The 20,620-nt window shown below is 40.8% G+C and overlaps 1 protein-coding gene across 6 annotated transcripts in view; it reads left to right on the top strand.

Moving 5' to 3' along the window:
- The window catches only part of LOC101414844 (putative zinc finger protein 705B), a 192,845-nt gene that overhangs the window by 103,582 nt on the left and 68,643 nt on the right, over window positions 1-20,620 (top strand). Inside the window, exons 5-6 of one of the 6 annotated variants that reach the window (XR_009184132.2) lie at window positions 18,553-18,923; window positions 19,618-19,956. The exons of 2 other annotated variants lie outside the window; for them this stretch is intronic. Coding sequence is in view for 1 of the 4 variants with exons in the window: in XM_058290493.2 (XP_058146476.1) it covers window positions 18,553-18,699 (147 nt within the window). In the remaining 3 variants the exon portion in view is untranslated. Of the gene's footprint in view, window positions 1-14,265; window positions 14,500-18,552; window positions 19,457-19,617; window positions 19,957-20,620 lie in introns of those variants that run through there. 3 more of the 6 variants (XR_009184133.2, XR_009184134.2, XM_058290493.2) reach the window with 3 other exon arrangements.

The following is a 20,620-nucleotide window of genomic DNA, read 5'->3' on the forward strand; positions in this document are numbered from 1 at the left end:
GACTTTGTAATAATATTACATTAAAAATATATATGTGATGTCCCATTCAACCCCACCCCCAACCCCACCACTCCCCCCCCCCCCAGCAACACTCGTTCCCATTATCATGACACATCCATTGGATTTGGTAAGTATATCTTTGGGCACCTCTGCACCTCATGGTCAATGGTCCACATCATGGCCCATACTCTCCCCCATTCCATCCAGTGGGCCCTGTGATGATTTACAATGTCTGGTGATTGCCCCTGAAGCACCATCCAGGGCAGCTCCATGTCCCAAAGACGCCTCCACCTCTCATCTCTTCCTGCCTTTCCCCATACCCATCAGCCACCATGTCCACTTTTCCCAATCCAATGCCACCTCTTCTATGTGGACATTGGATTGGTTATGTCCATTGCACCTCTATTTGAAGAGGAGGCTCAGATTCCACATGGATGCTGGATGCAATCCTCCCAATGTCAGTTGTAATCACTCTAGGCTTCATGGTGTGGTGGTTGTCCTTCTTCAACTCCATCTTAGCTGAGTGTGGTAAGTCCAGTAAATCAGATTGTAGGTGCTGGAGTCTGTTGAGGCTCAGGACCTGGCTATCACATTGTCAGTCCAGAGATTCAAATCCCCTAAATATATCTTAAACCCCAACACTAACTGCACCTCCAGTACATTAGCATGAAAGTCTTATGAAGAGAGATCCCATTTGAGTCCAGATTCATCACACATAAACACCATTTCCAAAGAGGGGCCATCTGACCTGGTAGTTAACCCCATCGGCCATGACCATAACTCCCATGGGTCTCTTTAGCCCTCAAAGGAACCAATATCTGGGGGTTGTATCTGCTTTATCTGTCTCTCAGACTCTGCTCAGTTGTGCATAAGGGCAATCCTTCTAACAGCCTCCAGACTCTTTTTTAGAGACTCATAGCCATATAAACCCATTTCTCCTTTCCATTTCCCCCTTACATTAGGTCAAACAGCATTTTAAAGTCATGTTATTTTATGTAGACAGGGATATTCTGCTGATCCACATTGAACCTTCCGTATAAGGTCATTTTCCAGTTGCATCATCAGTTGGTAGTTGATAGTGGTCCCTCCGTGACAGGGAGGCTCATCCCCAGGTGTCATGTCCCACGCTGGGGGGAAGGCATTGCATTTAAATGCTGAGTTTGGCTTTGAGACTGGCCACATTTGAGTAACATGAAGGCTGACAGGAGGAAATTCCCAGGCACAATGCTGCTCTAGGCCTTGTTCTTATTTTAGGCTTATCATCTCACAAGCATAGTCATTAGCATCAGGGGTTCACTGTTGAACCCTCACTCCCTCCCAGTCCCCGCTGCTGCACCTGGGAGACTGTTGCTGCTCCCCTAGGGACCACGACAGAGCACCACTGGCCAGGAACCCAGTACCCCCCCTACTGTGGTTTTTAATTGTTGCCACTATGAGTATATCCAAACATTACCATGCACCCTGGACATATGTTCTGACAGCTCCCTGTCAGCCATATATCACCTGTCAATGGTATCCTATACCAGTATCCCTCCATTGCCATTGTTGAAACACTCTGTGATCCAGAACTCCCCGAAATTTGAAGCCCAATATAATGTCAGGGTCCCTTACTAGGGAATGGCATATAGCGATGTGTTTAAAGGTTAGATAAAGAATACGTGTTGACTTGGAAAAAATTCTACATCCTATCTTTTTTTTTTTTTTCCCCCTAATTATTGAGCTTCTCTTCACAGGAGCCCTCGACCACAGCAATGCATATATATAATATACAGCACTCCCATACATCCACCACAAAACCTTTTCCCTTCCACAGCGATACCCTTACACCCTATTCACATCATATTTCCTTAACGTGATGTACAGCGACTAAGACAATAGCTTTCTAACAAGGTGACATCTGTGCTTACATTGTGGTGCATACTTTAGGATACACAGTTTTTTACATTCTTAGTTATCCTATGTTTTACATTATGGTTTACATTATCAGTCTGTCATCTCCTATATGTTATGGTGTAATATTACATGTTTTATATCCATCCTTGTGTACTCTCACGAAACTCCTCTCTTACCCCCCATTTACCTTGGTTTCACACATTTAACGTCGATTTTCCCTTCCACCTTGGTGCCCACAGTGACAGCCAACCTCCGTTTCCCGAGGAGCCACTTCCAGAGATAGATGGAATAGTGTTCAGGGCCTAACTTGCTCAACTGCCCCAATGCCCTGGGAGCCACCCTTTCTCTCGAGGGATACAGTTCCCTCTCTTTGATGGCATTAGTCCTACCCAGGATGTGGGTTCTTCCCCACTCTCACTACTTGGGTTTCTACCCCATGGTGTCACCCACTCTGGCTGAATGAGCATTTAGACATTGCCCAGGAGCCCGTCCTGCCTCAGACCCTCCCCTCCGAGCGTTCTAAACAGGTAACCCTCTATATTATATTTTGATATGATTTTCTCGGCATTTTACTCCCCACCAACACCTGACCCTCCTGTGTTCATATGCTACCCCTCCCTCCCCCCACTTTTGGGCAATGTTACCCATCCGCCCCTCCCCAGCCACCCTCAAACCCGCAAAGCCCCAACCAGAGGCAACCCCTTTCCCCCATTTTATCTCTTCTTTGTTTTCATACTTACCACCATCTCGTCTTAAATTCCACCCCTGCAGACATCGGCTCACATCCTTCCTCCACCCTCCGATTTTTTGTAAGCCTATCGTTCAGTCTCTTGCTATCTAGGGCAGCTTGGTTATTTCGTATCATTGAGGTCATGTAGTATTTGTCCTTCAATGTCTGGGTTGCTTCACTCAACATAAGGTTCTCAAGATTCATCCATGTTATCACATGTGTTTGTAGTGTGTTTGTTCTTAGAGCCGAGTAGTATTCCATTGTGTGTATATACCACATTTTATTGATCCACTCATCTGTTGATGGGCATTTGGGTTGATTCCAACTTTTGGCGATAGTGAACAGTGCTGCTATGAACATTGGTGTATATATATCAGTTTGTGTCCTTGTTTTCAGTTCTGCTGCGTATATACCCAGCAGTGGTATTGCTGGGTCATATTCTCCATCATTTTTGAATGCTAGTTTAGCTGGGTATTCTTGGTTGTAAATTTTTTTTCTTTTAGTACCTCGCCTATATCATACCACTGCCTTCTTGCCTCCATGGTTTCAGATGAGAAATCAGCACTTAATCATATGGAGCCACCCTTGTATGTGATGGTTTTCTTTTCTCTTGCTGCTTTTAGAATTTTCTCTGTGTCTTGAACATTGTATAATTTGACAAGTATATGTCTTGGGGTTGGCCTGTTAGTATTTATGGTGTTTGGGGTGCGTTGTGCTTCCTGGACATGTACATCCATTTCTCTCAGTAGATTTGGGAAGTTTTCAGCCATTATTTCCTGCAACATCCTTTCTGTCCCCTATCCCTTCTCTTCTCCATCTGGGATTCCTATATATGTATGTTTGTGTGTTTTGAAATGTCATTCAGGTCCCTAAACCCTAGTAGGATTTTTTTGCATCTTTTTATCAATCATTTCTACTATCTGTTTGATTTCCAAAGTACTGTCTTCCATGTCACTAATTCTCTCCTCTGACTCTTCTAATCTGCTGCTATTTGCTGAGAGTGTATTTTTGATTTCTTGAACTGTGGTGTTCATCACAATCATATCTGTTATCTTTTTGCCTGTGTATGCAATTTCCTCTCCAAGTGTTCTCTTCATACTGTTAATCTCTTCCTTTACTTCATTAAGTTGGTCTCTAATATATGTTTTGAGATCTTTAATTACTTGTCAGATGTTCTGCTCCCCTTCCTGGTTTTTAGTTTGTTCATTGTATTCAGCTATATTTTCTTGATTATTGGTTTTATTTTTAGTTTTTTGTTGCTGTCTGGTCATCATTTTATCTTGATGGGTTTAATCAGTTCCTTAGCTTCTTTGTCTAGTCTTGGGGATTAATTAGTTGTTGTTCTTGCATAAGTGTTATGTCTTCTCTTTGTCACTTTGTTCTTCTTACTCTATTTTCTCGTTGCTGGGTAAATTCACTTTGAAGGAAAGTAGTAGGGCCAGGGAAAGCAAATGAGTAAGAAAAGAAAATTTATAAAGTAGTATTGGTAGTAAATGTTTAACAGAGCAACAATGTGAGATCTGGGAGAATGGGTATTAGACTCTTGTAAGTTGTGTAGAGCTATAGCAGTAAGTAGATTACCTATAATGAGACAGTCAACTGAATATGGGGAGGAATATAGTGTGAATTATAAAGCCAGTGTTTTAATGAGAGAGGGAAAGAGAGAAGAAAGACAATAGTATCAAGAGTGGATAAAAGACAGAAAATATAAAAAAGATATTAGGAATTAAAATTCAAACAATTTTGCGTCCAAAGAAAGGGAGGTGAAATGTAAGAGAAACAGTAGATGATGGAGGATAGGAAGATGTGGGGGAAAGGGGATAGTGTAGGTGACAAAAATCAAATCACAGAGAAAAGAGGAAATGGAGAATGAGGTAACACAGCCAATGTGAAGCGCTCCTTGGAGCACCTATTCTATAAATGAAATAAAATAAAAAAAGAAGAAGAAAAGGAAAAAAAAACAGAAGAAAAAAGGGGGTGGGCACAGAAAAGGGATGGAAACAAGCAGGAAAAAAAAAGGAGAAAAGCAACAACATAAATGAAAAAGGACCTTGGGGGATAAAACGGGATAAAAGACCAGGAGACAATGCAATATTAGCAACCAAGACAAAAAAAAAAAAGAAAAATGAAAATAAATCAGAAACGCCAAGGACTAGGGTAATCCAGGACCCCAGATGGACCTCAGGGCAATGTGAATTCAGGGATGGGAAGTCTGATATTGCAGACTCAAGGCTTGTGCGTCTGTGGAGCATGGGCCACCATGGTTTAAGGGACACAGTCCTGGGAACCATGCATCTGGTTAACAGGGTGGCTGCAAGCCCACAATGCAACACAGCCTTCTGGGATACCTGCAGCTGGGCGCCAGCCCTACGGGGAGGGATCCCACCCACAAACTCTGACCTCTGTGTCAGAAACCCAAAATTCCACCTCTCACAATAATCTCTTCTGTCACTGTCTCACCAAATCGAAATCCAGACACCTGCCCTGCATGCCCCTGAAATAGTCTGTTGGGGGTACTGCTGCACTATAAAGTGTTCAGGGACTTCCTGTCCTGACTGCCTGCCCTAGGGGGAGGGGCTCCAACTCAAACCTCAGACCTCTGAGTTAGAAACCCAATATTTCACCTCTCGCAATAATCTCCTCTGTGACTGTCTCACCAAATCAACTTCCAGACACCTCCTTCCCTGCAAGCCCCCAAGACAGCCTGCTCAGGGCTTGGGAACTCCCGAGCACAGCAAGGCCTTTAGGAAGCACCAATGCTGGGCCACTGGCCCCAGGGGGAAGCGTCCCATCCACAACCCCTACCTCCATGAAAGAGACCCAAAATTCTACCTCTTGCAAGAATCTCCTCTGTCACCATCGTCCCACCAAATCAATATACAGACACTTGCTTCCCTGAAAACACCTCAAACAGCCCAGTCCAGGAGGACTCCAACCCTACTCAGCCGCTTCTTTGCTGACCCTATCATGACTGTTAATTATTGCATATCACTGAGATCACACAAAATTTTACTTTAGAGTCTACCTTGTTTCACTCAATGTTACCTTGGTTTTATCAGTATGGTGGAATGTACAGGAACTTCCTTTTTCAGTGCTTGAAAATAGTCTTTTGTGTGTATATAATTGTGATGGGTAGGCTAATGTGTCAACTCAGTCAGGTAATTCTGCCCAGTTGTTTGGTCAAGGAAGCACTTGGCTAATCTAATACAAGGGCATTTATGGACTTGTCACTGTTGGCTTTATGGCACTGATAATCTTAGCTGATTACAATTACATCAGTCAGGGAGATTGCCATCAGCAATGAGCAATGCTTTATTCAATCAGTTGAATGCCTTAAAAGGAGATGAGATTCCAGCACTTAGTGAGAATTTCCCAGCTCATCTTTGGACAGCCAGTGTCTCTCAGAATGTGTCAAGAACCTTCATTGGACTTTCATTGGAGTCCCTTGTTGCAGCATGCTTGTGGAACCTAGACTTGTGCATCCCCACGGTCATGTGAGAGACTCTTAAATTTGCATACTATTGACAGATATCTCTTGTTTATTCTGTTTACCCAGAGAATGATGACTAATAAAGCTTTGTACAAGGAGCAGTTCTTGAGGAACAAAGTCTTAAAACATGGGGTGTCTGAGGTGGTTCAGGGAGTTTTGCAATTGGCTCTCTACTGTAATTGGACCAAGAGTATTGAGGACTCCCTTAACAATAACAAAGAGGCTCCTAACAGTCCAAGGTACAAGTTAGCAATCAAGATATGCAAAGTATTGTCACTGGAATCCCCTACTTCCTTGCTTATAAGAAGCAAGGTTCTGGGTGCGATTGTTTTCAGCACCTTGAAGAGTTTTGTAGAGTCAAATGGTATGATGATGTTGGCTGACTCCTCCTATATAATCTGGATACTGTTAGAAAAGAAAGAGATAATTAAAGGCCTTCAAATTTGAAACTTCAATGCCACATATATGATGGGAAAATTTCTTTGTGTACTCTTAAAATATTGTCACCTATAGCCACAAGCTCAAAATATCTGTGAACCAACCTCAGACTCTCATTGTATGAGTAGCAGAGTTACAAAGGAATCTAAAATCTCAACTCTGCAGGGTTTGTACAGTTAAAATGAAGACACTGATTTTTAAAACAGTGGAATCCAGAGACTTTGGATGAGGTATATAGGATGATGATAATATTGGAGGAGACATTGAAACCCTGAATTATGCTGAGACTTTACTGTTGTAGAATTTGAGAGAGGTTCAATTGTTTGTGTATAGAGAGGCCAAGACTCAGGAATGATTTTGAGAAGGACAGACTCGGGAGCTTTCTGTTTGAATCCCGAGCCTGGAACAAGATTTTCAAATGTCTTTTATACAGAGATGAAAGGCCAAATGGTCCCTTTGTTTCAGTTCTCAATAGGCTTGAATTAGCATATCTATCTTCTACATCCTAGGTAAGCTTTTAGCATGGACTCCAGACATTCTAGATAAGCTTTTAGCATATGTGGTTTGCATTTCCCCTAAATACTTAAAGTTTATAGACCTTGCATTCTTAAAGTGTTTCCTGGGACTGGAGTCGTTGCCATTGTCACCAAGGGCAGGGCTGCAGCCTCTTACCCTTCCACACCCACAAGTCAAACAGCTTAGGTTATCTCTGAAGAGACAAAGAGCCTCCCAACCATAGCCCACATCATTTCCCCCCTTTGCCAAAGTTTAACTTGCTACGCTTTGGCATAATTACTGTTGGAGGTATGAGGTGGATGGCTGTTTGTTGTTTTGATTGATTATTTATCAGTCTTTAGTGCAGCATCCAGGACTGTTTTTAGAAGTCTAGAACTTTTCATTCTGGACAGCAGAATCTTGGGGCAGGGGCTTCCTGCAGTTATTCTGCTGCCACCAGCACTCACGTGGATTTCCAGTCAGCTTCCAGATCCATCTATTACATTTATTTTACCCTTAAAGAGTTTACACCTTTAATTTAAAAGGGGTGCTGAAGGGAGATGATTTCTGTAACTGCTTCCCACTGGCCATGGGCTGTAGTCATTGCCTAATAAGGTGTAAAACTTCTTATTTTAACTGGAGTAAGATGGATCTGGCATTCTGTACCAAGTTGGATGAAGTTTTCATATGGTTAATAAGATGTTCACTCTGAAAGAAACAAACTTAATTAAAAATTTGGAATACCCGTTTTTAAAAGAGGACATTGGATTACAGAGGTAGACAAGGATAGGTGCCTATAAAGATGGCACTCCTTTTTAAAAGCTGGTGGGAACAGCATATATATTCTTTTTTAAGTTATTTATCTTTAGAGAGAAATTGCAACAGACACTTAGCTTTGTCTGAAGACACATTCCAAACTGTTTAATGATTGGCACTCAATTAACTCTGTTAGATGATCCTGGTGAACTGGCACTCCTTGGGCAACTGGCTTCATTCAGGATTAGAACACTAAGTTGGAAATTTTCTTAGTTTTCAGCTGTGGGAGTTATCAGAACTACAGAATAAAGTTTTTTTACACCTTGGTTTTAATTGTACAATTTCTAGCAATTTTGACTTGTTCAATAGGTGACTCACCATCAGTAAGCAAGCCTCACCTTTGCTACACAGTAGAGTACAGTAGAATATAGTAAGTTGACTGAGCCTGGCTGAGACTGCCACCTTATGCTATAGACATGTTTATTAACTGTTTAGAAAATGAATTTACTAGGAATTTAACATGTCTAATATACATCTGCACTTGATCCAAAATAGAAAAGATAATGTTATAATTATTAGGCATATATTTAGTACAGGATAAAAGTACAGCACTTAATATTAACTAGTGTATTACTTAATGCATAAGGATTCAGAGTTGCAATTATTAGTTTTAAGTTTTAGGTTTGTAATACTTTACATGTTATCTCTCCATGAGAGCAGGCCATAATGCCAATTGTGTTTAAGTTTCACTTACAGTAGTATTCTGGTACCATGGCTCCAGTTAGCATGTTCTTCACGCAGTGAGCAAGTGGCAGCATCGTTGATTCGAGAGAGAGTTTCCAGTGTTCTACTAGCCTGGTGCATAGTGCTCTCTGGCACTATGGAACAGTGCCAGTCTGGAGGCGATATCCATTGTACACTTGGCGGTACTGAGTCATCATTGGCTGCTGCAGGAGCTTGAAACTGCAACGTAGTTTCCATTGATTTCAGGAGCAGAACCAGAGGCTGATATAGCAAATATTTTAATTGAGGGGCCAGTGACCAGCCTAGCCAATAACTCACATGGAGAGGCAAAATGCAATGTATACAAGGCCTGGTTTGAATGCACAAAAGAGTTTGATAATGTTAAAGTTTATTCCTTGTTTATATATATATATATATATATTTTAAACAATTTAATGCAATGCATCATATATCAAATGACTGTTTACTTACACAATTTTACCATAAGGATAACAGTAGGTACTTTAGTAATAGAGGGGGAAGAAATTACTTTTCATTGTTAAAATGAAAACAGAATATTTCCAATAGAATCAAGATAACTTTTTATTAGTATTTACTTAAATATGTACTTTGCGGTGGCCTTCAGACAGGTTTTATTATCACGAAGTTATTTCTGCTACTAATACCAATCTAAGTGTTTAGTTAACAATGACTTTTAGAGCTAGAACTGTTTAAACATTTTCAGTTTGGAAGATGTTTTACAAACTCTTTATAATTGACTATAACCACATTGACTAGCCACCTCATGTTTAAATAAATTTATTAAATTATAATTACCAACCAAAGAAATTTATTTATTTAAGAGAGCATATCTACAATCTTTTTCCTTTAGCCTAATTTCACCACTGTGAACTTACTATTTTCATGACACTAAAGATTTTGTATATATAATGTTAATTTAGTTCATAAATTAATTATGGGGGATTACACTCAAGTTAAATAAAATTGAAACCATTATAGTTTATGCAAGGAATGTTCTTTTTTTCCCTTACAGGAAGCTGAAAACTTCCTTAAGTTATGAAAATGAATAATTTAAAAGCATACTGACTACCAGGTTTTAAAACACATTACACAATTACTTAATTTGTTTAATCATAATCCAGGAAAGATCTCTCCATAGTTTTTATGGACTTTACTTATTGAAATTTGTTAATCAGCCACTAATTACCTTTATTTTGTGGGAAAGAAATCTTCTGGAAGAAAATAAACTCACCAGATTGTGGAGAAGAAAATAATTTATTCTCAATCTTGCAAGAAGGGACACAGAGCCAGATATGGCTGGTGCCCTGAACAAAGAAAATTACACAATTTATACCCCTAAGCCTAGCACACAAGCTCTTCCTGTTTCTCCATAGATTGGATACTTCAGAAGTTACAGCTTATCTGAGAAGATCTAACTTTCCCATGCAACAGTTTATGATTTAACTGCTTCCTCTATCACATTCTAACCATTTTAGTTTTTACCTGCTCCCCTTTGTTAAATAAGGAATAGAATTTAGTGCTGAAATGGCACCGACCTAGCTCCTTCTTGGGCATCCTTCCACTGCCCATAGGACTGGCCTAAGCTGGTCTCCTCCACTGCTGTCCAACCCGGGAGTGGGAGACTGAGGCAGCAGGTCACCAGGTTACAACAATCAACTTTTTTTTAAATGTGAAAACTAACCTAATCTTTGTTTGTTTGTTTTTTACATTTTATGACTGACAAAAGGTTTAAACTGGGAAATTACCAGGCAAACTAATTCTTAATTCCCTGGCCTAGTAGATAGGTTTAATCTGCCACACCTAGTCTTGCCTTTAAAGATCTTGCAAAGAGGAGGCTCTTTCCCAATTATTTCTATAATCAGGTTTCTATATGACTTCTTCATCCTGCTTAGTTTAATTTGAGCTTTAAGAACATTTATTTACATATATAACTGCATATTTAATTTTTTAACAATTTGAATAGAGCTCTTTTAAGAATTTTCATTTGTTAATTTGATATTAATATCCTGATGTATGAAGACATACACTGAGCAAATGGGCAGACACAAAGAGTTAGACACAGAAACACAACTCATTGATATTACTTATAATTTGCATTATTTTATATACTGTTTAGGTTAATTTGGGGTCCAGAAATATATATTACTTATATAACTGCATATTTAACCTCAACAATTTGAGCAAATAGGCAGACATGAATAGTTTGACACAAAAACATAACTTTAGTTACTTTAAACTTCTAATATTTACAAAGCAAGTGTGACTGCAAAACATTTCAAAGACTCCTGAAACTTTTCTTAATTTGCACTATGACTGTGCAGTTTTACACTATGACCATGCAGTTTTACACAAGAATTTTCTTTCTCAATTAATGGATTGTAACTAAAATGTTCTCAATGCTTTAGCACTTTTTTTTGTTTCAGAACTTTATATTTTACTTTGAATTTAGCAGAATTTTGAATAAGCAATAAGATTAATTTTATATATATTTACTGAGGCTATTTGAAGCCTCAGGGGGACAGACTGGTTTCTCTCATTAATTGCCACTCTTAGGAACACTGACCATCAAGGCAGGAGACTCCCCCCCCCCCTTTTTGATTTGAGATAATAAAACTCCCGTGGTCATTTAACCTTATTCTATCAGGCAGCAATTTATTTAGTTTACACTTGAATTCATGAGAGAAAGGGTTACTAATACCAGGACAGGAGAAAGTGATGTCCCAGCTCTTCTCTGGCCTGTAGGGCAGAAGCTATTATGAAATAACCATAGCAAAGGCAAGGGGCGAGGTTAGGCTTGAAGTAACCATAAACAAAGGAAAGGTTAGTTTAGAATTTACACTTAAATAATAGTTTCAGGCTAAATTAACTCAGCTATAATTTCAGTTATTATCTTTTCACTGTTTTATAATATAAATGCATTTATAAATGATTTTAACTCTTAGTTACCATTTTTATTAATTTTTAAAAACCTGTTAATTTTATAACACTTTTAAACACCTTTCATTCAACTTATGACATAGTAAATGAACTTAACCATTACTTTAAATTTTCTTTTAAGGTAAAATAAATCTCTTGCAGTTAGTTTGAAATAAAAAGCTACTTTTCAGGATTTGATTTCTAGAACATAATGTTCTTTTAAAAGAGATAAGACCCTTCTTCAAACACTGAGGAAATGATGAGGTTAAGGCACAAGAAGCTATTTTGATAAAACAGATTTTCTTTGTATACTGATCTTACTCAATTTTAATCATAAAAGTTTCCTTCCACAAACCTTCTACATTTTCAGTATTCATTCAGGTTTTGTCCCACACTCTACTCTTTCCAATAATCAATCATTTTATCTTAGGACAAAATCATCTTCTGTTTCCTTAACAATAAAAACACATTCTATATCTAAGTTACCAGGCAAACTTCTTACAATATATAATTTGCATTAATACTAAACAAGCTTGTTAAAATAATGAACTTTTCTTTGCTTTAAATACTCAGTAGCATGTAATACCAGAAAGTTTTTTTCCAATGCAAGTTGGCAGGGAAGGCTGGTATTATCAATTCAGTTTTTGTTTAATAATGACTTTCTGCTATTAGCCATTTAAGTACCTTTATTTAAGCAATGCATTGCTAAAACTTTTATAACTATTTATACCTTTAAGACAAATTTTACCTTCACAGAACACATTCTCTTACTTAAAGTTACTACAATACCTTCTAAGAACCTGGGCAGAATGCAAACGTATTTTGGCTTTGACACCCTATGGAGGGAACTTTACTGCATTTATTCTGATTCTGCTTTTCATCCCCTTCACTTCCCCCCTTCCAGGCAGTTGGGTGCACAACAATTAAACAGGAATGCGGCTTATGAATAGAAGGTGTGGACTCACTGGAAAGGGGCAAGCCCCTCTCCCCTTTCTAGCTTTCAGTCAAAATGAGCAGACACACAAAATGAGCAAATTTGGCAACTCTCCTGGGGACCTAGCCACCCTGACTGGGGCAGCCCCAACAAACTTGGGTGTGTGGCGCAGACACAGATGGCCTTCAAGCCCCAGTGAAGGGGCAGACCAGAAACAAGACAGCAGAGCATGCACAAACATCTAGACTCCACAAACATCCAGACTCCTCAAAACTGCCCCATGATCATTTCACCCTCTTGCCTATGGCAAGGGATGGTTCTAGCTCTACTGCATTTTACTTTACATAATGACACAACTCCAACAGTAGCATTGAGCTGACATAGAAACACAACGGTCACTAATCTGACCCACAAGCTCTCTCTCTATATTTTTAGCATGGCTGCCCCCACAGCCATCACAAACCTTAGAACACTTAACATTTGGTATAAAGCAAATTCATTCACAATTTAGCACTGTAACAAAAGATTTCAGCTAGATTATTTCCACTGTTTAACTTTACACCCAGACCAAGCTCCACTAGAAAAGGCGATCCATTTTCCTGTAACCAAGTTTTGTTTTTTTTTTTTCAATCTAGACCAATTTCCAGGACATTAGGACTCGAACCTATAAACAGGCCTTTCTATTAAAATCAAGCCTCCACTCCTTTAGTGGATCTAAGACTAGTACCAGATTCTAACATGTAGTTAGACAAACCCAAGACACCAGAGCTTTTTCCCAGTTTTTCTCCAGGACATTAGGACTCGAACCTATAAAAGCCCTTCCTATTAAAATCAAGACTCCACTCCTTTAGTGGATGTGAGACCAGTACCAGATTCTAACATGCAGTTAGACAAACCTAAAACGCCAGGGCTTTTCCCCAGTTTTCTCCTTATCCCAGGCCTAGAGAGAATGGCTTCCCCCCAGTTTTCTGGGGCTACTAGGGTTCTTTTGGGAGGTGATCAGCCTCCCCTTCCTAGCAATTAAAGCTAGGGCTTTCCAGACTGTGCTCACCCAGGGAGTCTTACCTTCTTCCATGTTCAGAGTTCTTTTTGTTCCCAGAATCTTTCTCCTCAGACCTTCCATTGCCCTCAACTTTTGTTGGGAAGATTCTGGTGGAGCCCACATCTTTTCTGGATTAAATTTAATCCAGGGGCACCCAGATTTGGGTTTCACCCAAGTCCTCCCGGCTTCCTCGGGGATTTGGAAGGGGCAGCAAAATGCTACTGTCCCTGGTCTTCATTTGCTGTCCCACCAGAGTCACCAAAAATGTTGTAGTTTTGAGAGAGGCTCAATTATTTGTGTATAGAGAGGCCAAGACTCAGGAATGATTTTGAGAAGGAAAAATGGTTTATTGATGGCCAGCAAGACTCGGGAGCTTTCAGTTTGAATCCCGAGCCTGGAACAAGAGTTTCAAATGTCTTTTATACAGAGATGACAGGCCAAATGGTCCCTTTTTTTCAGTTCTCAATAGGCTTGAATTAGCATATCTATCTTCTACATTTTAGGTAAGCTTTTAACTTGGACTCCAGACATTCTAGATAAGCTTTTAACATATTTGGTTTGCATTTCCCCTAAATACTTAAGGTTTATAGACCTTGCATTCTTAAATGTTTCCTGGGACTGGAGTTGTTGCCATTGTCACCAAGGCCAGGATTCCAGCCTCTTACCCTTCCACACCCACAAGTCAAACAGCTTAGGTTATCTCTGAAGAGACAAAGAGCCTCCCACCCATAGCCCACATCATTACCACATGAGCTGCTATGGCCTGACCTGTCAAAACCACACATTTTCAACCTTGTATCATCCAGCCTCCATCCTGTCCCAGGAAGTCTGAATCAACTTCCAGCCCTGAGGTGTGTACCACCCAAATTGAAGCCTGACCTGCCGAGCCCCCAGTCTGCCCCAGCCCTGTGGGACATACCGGCCAAACTCCTGTATGCACTGCTGAGCCTCCAGTCCTCCCTGAGGAAACTGCCTTCCAACCCCTGCCTGAAGAAATAAATCCTGTCTCACCAGAAGAAAATGCTAGGGGATGCCTTAAGGTCAGTAGCTTGCTAGGCATTTCTAATCCTTCTCCTCTCCCACCCCCACCACCTCTCTTATTTTCAAGGCCTATTACTAGACGAAAATCACAACAAGCCCCCAAGGTGAAATACAAGTGTGATCCAAGAGGAAGTAAGGTATACTCAGAAAGAACTGCATGAGTTTTCCATCTCATATAGACACACATCAGGGGAATATGTGTGGGAATGGATAGTAAGAGTATGGGATAATGGTGAAGGGAAGATAAAGTGGGATCAGGCTCAATTTATTGATAAGGGCCCACTAAACAAAATACTGGATTCAACATGTAGCTCAAGGGTTAAGAGGGCTCTAGCAGTTTGTTCTTATGACTGACTGAAGCATGGACCAAAAGATGGCCTAGCATGTCTTAGGTTGAGATGCCCAAATTGCCCTTGCATACAGTAGAAGAGGAAATTCAAGGGCTTACTGAGATTCGAATGCTAGAATGGATTTACCATTTGAGAGCTGCCCACCCACCCCAGGAATGTCCAGAGGACACACCTTTAACCTGGGCTATAATGAATAAATTTGTAAGACTAACTCCATCTTCCCTGAGTAGCTCTGTGATTGCTCTTCTCTGTAGTCCAGATATTACTTTTGGGTGGGCTCTGATGGAATTAGAATCCTTAAACTTTATGGGAATGATCAGACATTGGTCTGGTAAAAGCCAGATTTCAGCAGTTAATTGCCAAAGTCAAGGTGGGAGTGACTACTTCAATGAAAGGCAGATTCAGGGAAGCACTAAAACTAAGTGCACTGAGTATGAGTCATAAAGTTATGGCCTTAGATAATACATCACTGGGGTACCTACCAGTGAAATAGGCAGTCTACTAAATTTCTTTCAGATCTGTAAAAGCAGAAGAGTTCAAGGTCAACTGAACAAAAGCCTACCTCAAATTACAGACACAGAGAATCATGACACCTTAATCATTTCCCAGACTTGAAACAGTTTATAGACCAAGAGCTCCTTGAATGAGGCGAAGGCCAGGGCTCCTGGGGGAAGGATCCTGTTAAACTGCCCAAAATGTATACTGTTCTTCCTCCTGCCATTCCCCCAGGAGATCTACAGCCTTGTACCAGAGTAACTGTGCACTGAGAAAAGGAAATGATCAGATATTTCAGGGATTATTAGACACTGGCTCAAAAGTGACATTAATTTCAGGAGATTCAAAATATCACTGTGATCCAATCAGAGTAGGAGCTTATGAAGATCATGTGATTAATGGGATTTTAGCTCAGGCCTGTCTCACAGCTGGTCCAGTGTGTCCCCAGCCCCGTTTTGTGTTTATTTCTCCAGTTCCAGAATGCATTATTGGAATAGACATAATCAGCAACTGGCAAAATACCCACATTGTATCCCTGATATGTGGGATGAGGTCTATTGTTGGAAAGCCCAAGTGGAAGCCACTAGAACTTCTCCTGCCTAGCAAAATAGTAAATTTAAAAAGCAATACTGGATTCCTGGAGGGACTGTAAAAATTAGTGCCACCATCAAGGATTTGAAGGATGCAGGGGTGGTGAATTCCCACAACAAACACATTCAACTCTCTTAATTGGCCTGTACAGAAAAGCGGTTGATCTTGGAAGAACAATAGATTATCATAAAGTTAAGCAGGCGGTGCCTCCAATTTCAGCTGTCCCAGATGTGGTATCATTGCTTGAGCAAATCAACATGTTCCCTGGTACCTGGTATGCAGCCATTGATTTGGTGAATGCTTTCTACATTTCTATTAGTAAGGACCTCCAGAAACACTTTGCTTTCAGCTGGCAAGTCCAACAGTATACCTTATTGTCCTGCCTCGGGTGTATCAACTCTCTAGCCCTACATCATAATATTTTCCACAGGGATCTACTCATCTTTCCTTCTCTTAAGACATCACCGTGGTCCATTATATTGATCATATCATGTTGATAGGACCTAGTGGGCAAGAAGTAGCAAAAACTGTGCATGTATTAGTAAAGAATTTGCATGGGAGAAGATGGGAGATAAATCCAACTAAAATACAAGGTCCTTTACCTCAGTGAAATTTCTAGGTGTCCAGTGGTGTGGGGCATGTCAAGATATCCCTTCTAAAGTGAGGGATAAACTGTTGCATCTGGTACCTCCTATGACCAAAAAAGAGGCACAATGCTTAGTTGGTCTCTGGGTTTTGGAAACAAAACATTCCTCACTTGGGTGTGCTACTCCAGCTCAGTTACTGGGTGACCAGAAAAGCTGGTAGTTTTGGGGGGGGGGGGGGAACCAGAACAACAAGAGGCTCTGTGTCAGGTCCAGGCTGCTGTGCAAGCTGCACTACCACTTGGGTTATATGATGCAGCAGTTCCAATGGTGCTGGAAAATTCAGTGGCAAATAGAGATGCTGTCTGGAACCTTTGGCAAGCCCCTATAGGAGAATCACAGTGCAGACACTTAGGATTTTGGAGCAAAGTCCTGCCATCCTATGCAGGTAACTACTCCCCTTTTGAGAAACAGCATTTGGACTGGTACTGGGTCTTAGAGGAGTCTGAACACTGAACCATGGACCTTCAATTTACCATGAGACCTGAGTTGCCTATCGTGAGCTGAGTATTGTCTGATCCACCAAATCATAAAGTTGGGCATGTACCACAGCACCCCATAATAAAGTGGAAGTGGTATATATGAGATAAAGCTCAAGTGTGTCCTGAAGGCATAAGTAAGTTACATGAGGAAGTAGCCAAAATGCTCGTGGTCACCAACACTGCTATATTACCTTCTTTTTCCCAGCCCACAGCTTTGATCTCTTGGGGAGTCACTTGTAATCAATTCACTGAGAAAGAGAAAACTCAGGGCTGGTTTACAGATGGTTCAGCATGGTATATGGTACCACCCGAAAGTGGACAGCTGCAGCACTTAAGTCCCTTTCTGGGACTTCCCTGAAGTACAGTGGTGAAGGCAAAGCCTCCCAGTGGGCAGCACTTTGAGCAGTGCACCTGGTTTTCTTTTTTCTTGGATGAAGAAATGGTCAGAGGTACACTTGTACGCTGATTCATGGGCTAATGCCAATGGTTTCATTGGATGGTCAGGGACTTGGAAGGAATAGGATTGGAAAATTGGTGACAAAGAGGTCTGGGGAAGAGGTATGTGGGTAGACCTTTTTGAGTGGGCCAAAAAATGAAAATATTTGTGTCTCACATAAATGCTCACCAGAAGGTGACTTCAGCAGATTAAGTTTTTAATAATCAAGTGGATAAGATGACCTGCTCTGTGGCTAATGCTCAGCCTGTTTTCCCAGTCACTCCTGTCTTTGCCAATGTGCTCATGAACAAAGTGACCATGGCAAAGATAGGGATGTAGGTTATGCATGGCCTCAGCAACATGGGCTTCCCCATACCAAGGCTGACTTGGCTATAGCCACTGCTGAGTGCCCATTCTACCAGCAGCAGATACGCACACACATACCCAATATGGCACCATTCCTCAAGGTGTCTAGCCTGTTACCTGTTAGCAGGTTGACTACACTGGACCACTTCCACCATGGAAGGAGCAGAAATTTCTTTTAACTGGAATAGACATATACTCTGGATATGAGTTTGCATTTCCTACACACAATGCTTCTTCCGAAACTACCCTCCCTGGATTTACCAAATGTCTTATCTACTGCCATGGCATTCCACACAATATTGCTTCTGGTCAAGGAATCCATTTCACAACAAATGATGTGCAGGAATAGTCACATGCCCATGCAATTCACTGGTCTTACCATGTTCCCCCTCTCCCTGAACCAGCTGGATTGATAGAATGGTAGAATGGTCTTTTGAAGACTCAATTATGGTACCAATGAGGTGGCAATACCATACAGGGCTGGGGCAATGTTCTCCAGGAGGCTGTGTATGCTCTAAATCAGCATCCATTCTATTGTGATGTTTCTCCCATAACCAGGATCCATGTGTCCAGGAATCAAAGGGTGGAAAAGGGGTGGAAAAGGGCACCACTCAATAATACCCCTAGTAGCTCCCTAGGAGATTTTTCACTTCCTGACCCTGCAACCTCAAACTCTGTTGGTCTACAGATTTTAATCACCAAAGGAAGAGTGCTGTCACCAGGGAACACAACAGTGATTCCATCGAACTGGAAGTTAAAATTGCCACCTGACCACTTTGAGCTCCTCTTACCTCTGAATCAACAAAGAAGGAAATTACGATACTGGCTGGAGTGATTGATCCTGATTATCAAGGGGAAATAGGACTGCATCTATATGATGCAGGTAAAGAAGAGTTTGCCTGGAATACAGGAGATCCTCTAGGGCATCTCCTCATACTGCCATGTCATATGACTAAAGTCAATGGGAAATTGCAACAACCTAATTCAAGCAGGAGTAAAAATGGCCCAGAATCTTCAGGAATGGAAGGTTGCATCACTCCACCAGGCAAAGAACCACAGGTAATGGAAATATGGAATGGGTAGCAGAAGAAGGTAGTGATAAATATGAACTTCAAACACATGACCAGTTACAGAAATGAGAACTGTAATGGTCAAGAATCTTCCTTCTTTCATTATGGTGTAGATTGTATATATATACAAAACAAATTTCTTTGTCTTCTTCCACAAAGTTTTCCCTTATCATATAACAAGTTGTATCAATTTCATGTCATAATATTTGAGGATATCAAGTTTAAGAATGAATATTACCGAAGACCTTGCATCATATTCTGTATGGAATTAATGTATTTCCAGTAGTAAGCAGGAGAGTTCAACATTGTTTAGTCGAAATACATATATATGCATGTTTGTTACTGTTTTTACTGAGAGACTAAGTATGGTTTAAGGTAATGTGTGTGGTTGCCAAGTTGACAAGGGATGGACTGTGATGGTTAGGCTAATTTGTCCACTCAGCCAGGTAGTTGTGCCCAGTTGTTTGGACAAACAAGCACTGGACTAACTGTAATACAAGGGCATTTATGGACTTTAGTCAACATTCATTTTATTGCAGTGGTAAATCATAGAATGCTGTTTAAAATTACATCAATCAGGGAGATTGCTAGCAGCAATGAGTGATGCTTTCTCCAATCATTTGCATGCCTTATAAGGGGAAGTGATTCTAGGATTGAGTGAGAATTTCCTTCCTCGTCTTTAGACAGCCAGTGTCTCCCAGAATTCGTCAAGAACCTTCAATGGACTTTCGTCAGAGCTCCTGGTTGCAGCCTGCCTGCAGAACCTGGACTTGTGCATCGCCACAGTCACATGAGAGACTCATAAAATCACATACTATTGACAGATATTTATTGGTGATTCTGTTTCCCTAGAGAACCCTGACTAATACAATAATATATTGCTATGCATTCATTGATTGATGGACATGAGCTTCTTCCATCTTTTTGGCAAGTGTGAATAACAGTACTATGACTACCAGTGTGCAATATTATTTTGGGCTGTTCTCTTTCATTGTTTTTTGGTATATACCTAGCATTGTGATTGCCAGGTCATATGGTAGGTTCTATACTGAGCTTTCTTAGGAACTTCCAAACTGTTTTCCAGAAGACCTGTATCATTTTATATTGCCACCAGCAATGAATGAGTCTTCTTCTCTATGTACGTACTCTCAAAAACTTATTATCAGGAAGCAGCTGTAGCTCAATCTGTTGGGTACCTGTCTGCCATATGGGAGGACCTGGGTTCATGTCCCAAGGCCTCCTTGTAAAAAGGCAGGCATGCCCACATTCCACAGAGAGCCACCAGGCATGCACTGCAGAATGCCACCAGCCCACAAGTTCCGCCCAGCCTGCAAGCACTGCAGAATACCAACTCAGCAAGGTGACACAACAGAAATGGAGACCAGCAAACACAAAGAAGAGCACACAGCAAATGGACAGAGAGAGCAGACAGCAAGCAAGCTGCAAGGGGGTATAAACAAACAAACAAACAAACAAAAAAACCCTTATTCATTTTTTTAAAGATTAAGAATAGCCATTTAACGAGTTTCTAAAAAAGAGTCTGGAGGCTGGCAGAAGGTTTGCCCTCATGCACAACTGAGCAGAGTCAGAGAGACAGATAAAGCAGATACAACCCCCAGATATTGGTTCCTTTGAGGGCTAAAGAGACAGACCCATGGGAGTTATGGTCATGGCCGATGGGGTTAA

The sequence above is a fragment of the Dasypus novemcinctus genome, chromosome 30 (genome assembly GCF_030445035.2).
Source record: "Dasypus novemcinctus isolate mDasNov1 chromosome 30, mDasNov1.1.hap2, whole genome shotgun sequence".
Lineage (NCBI taxonomy): Eukaryota > Metazoa > Chordata > Mammalia > Cingulata > Dasypodidae > Dasypus > Dasypus novemcinctus.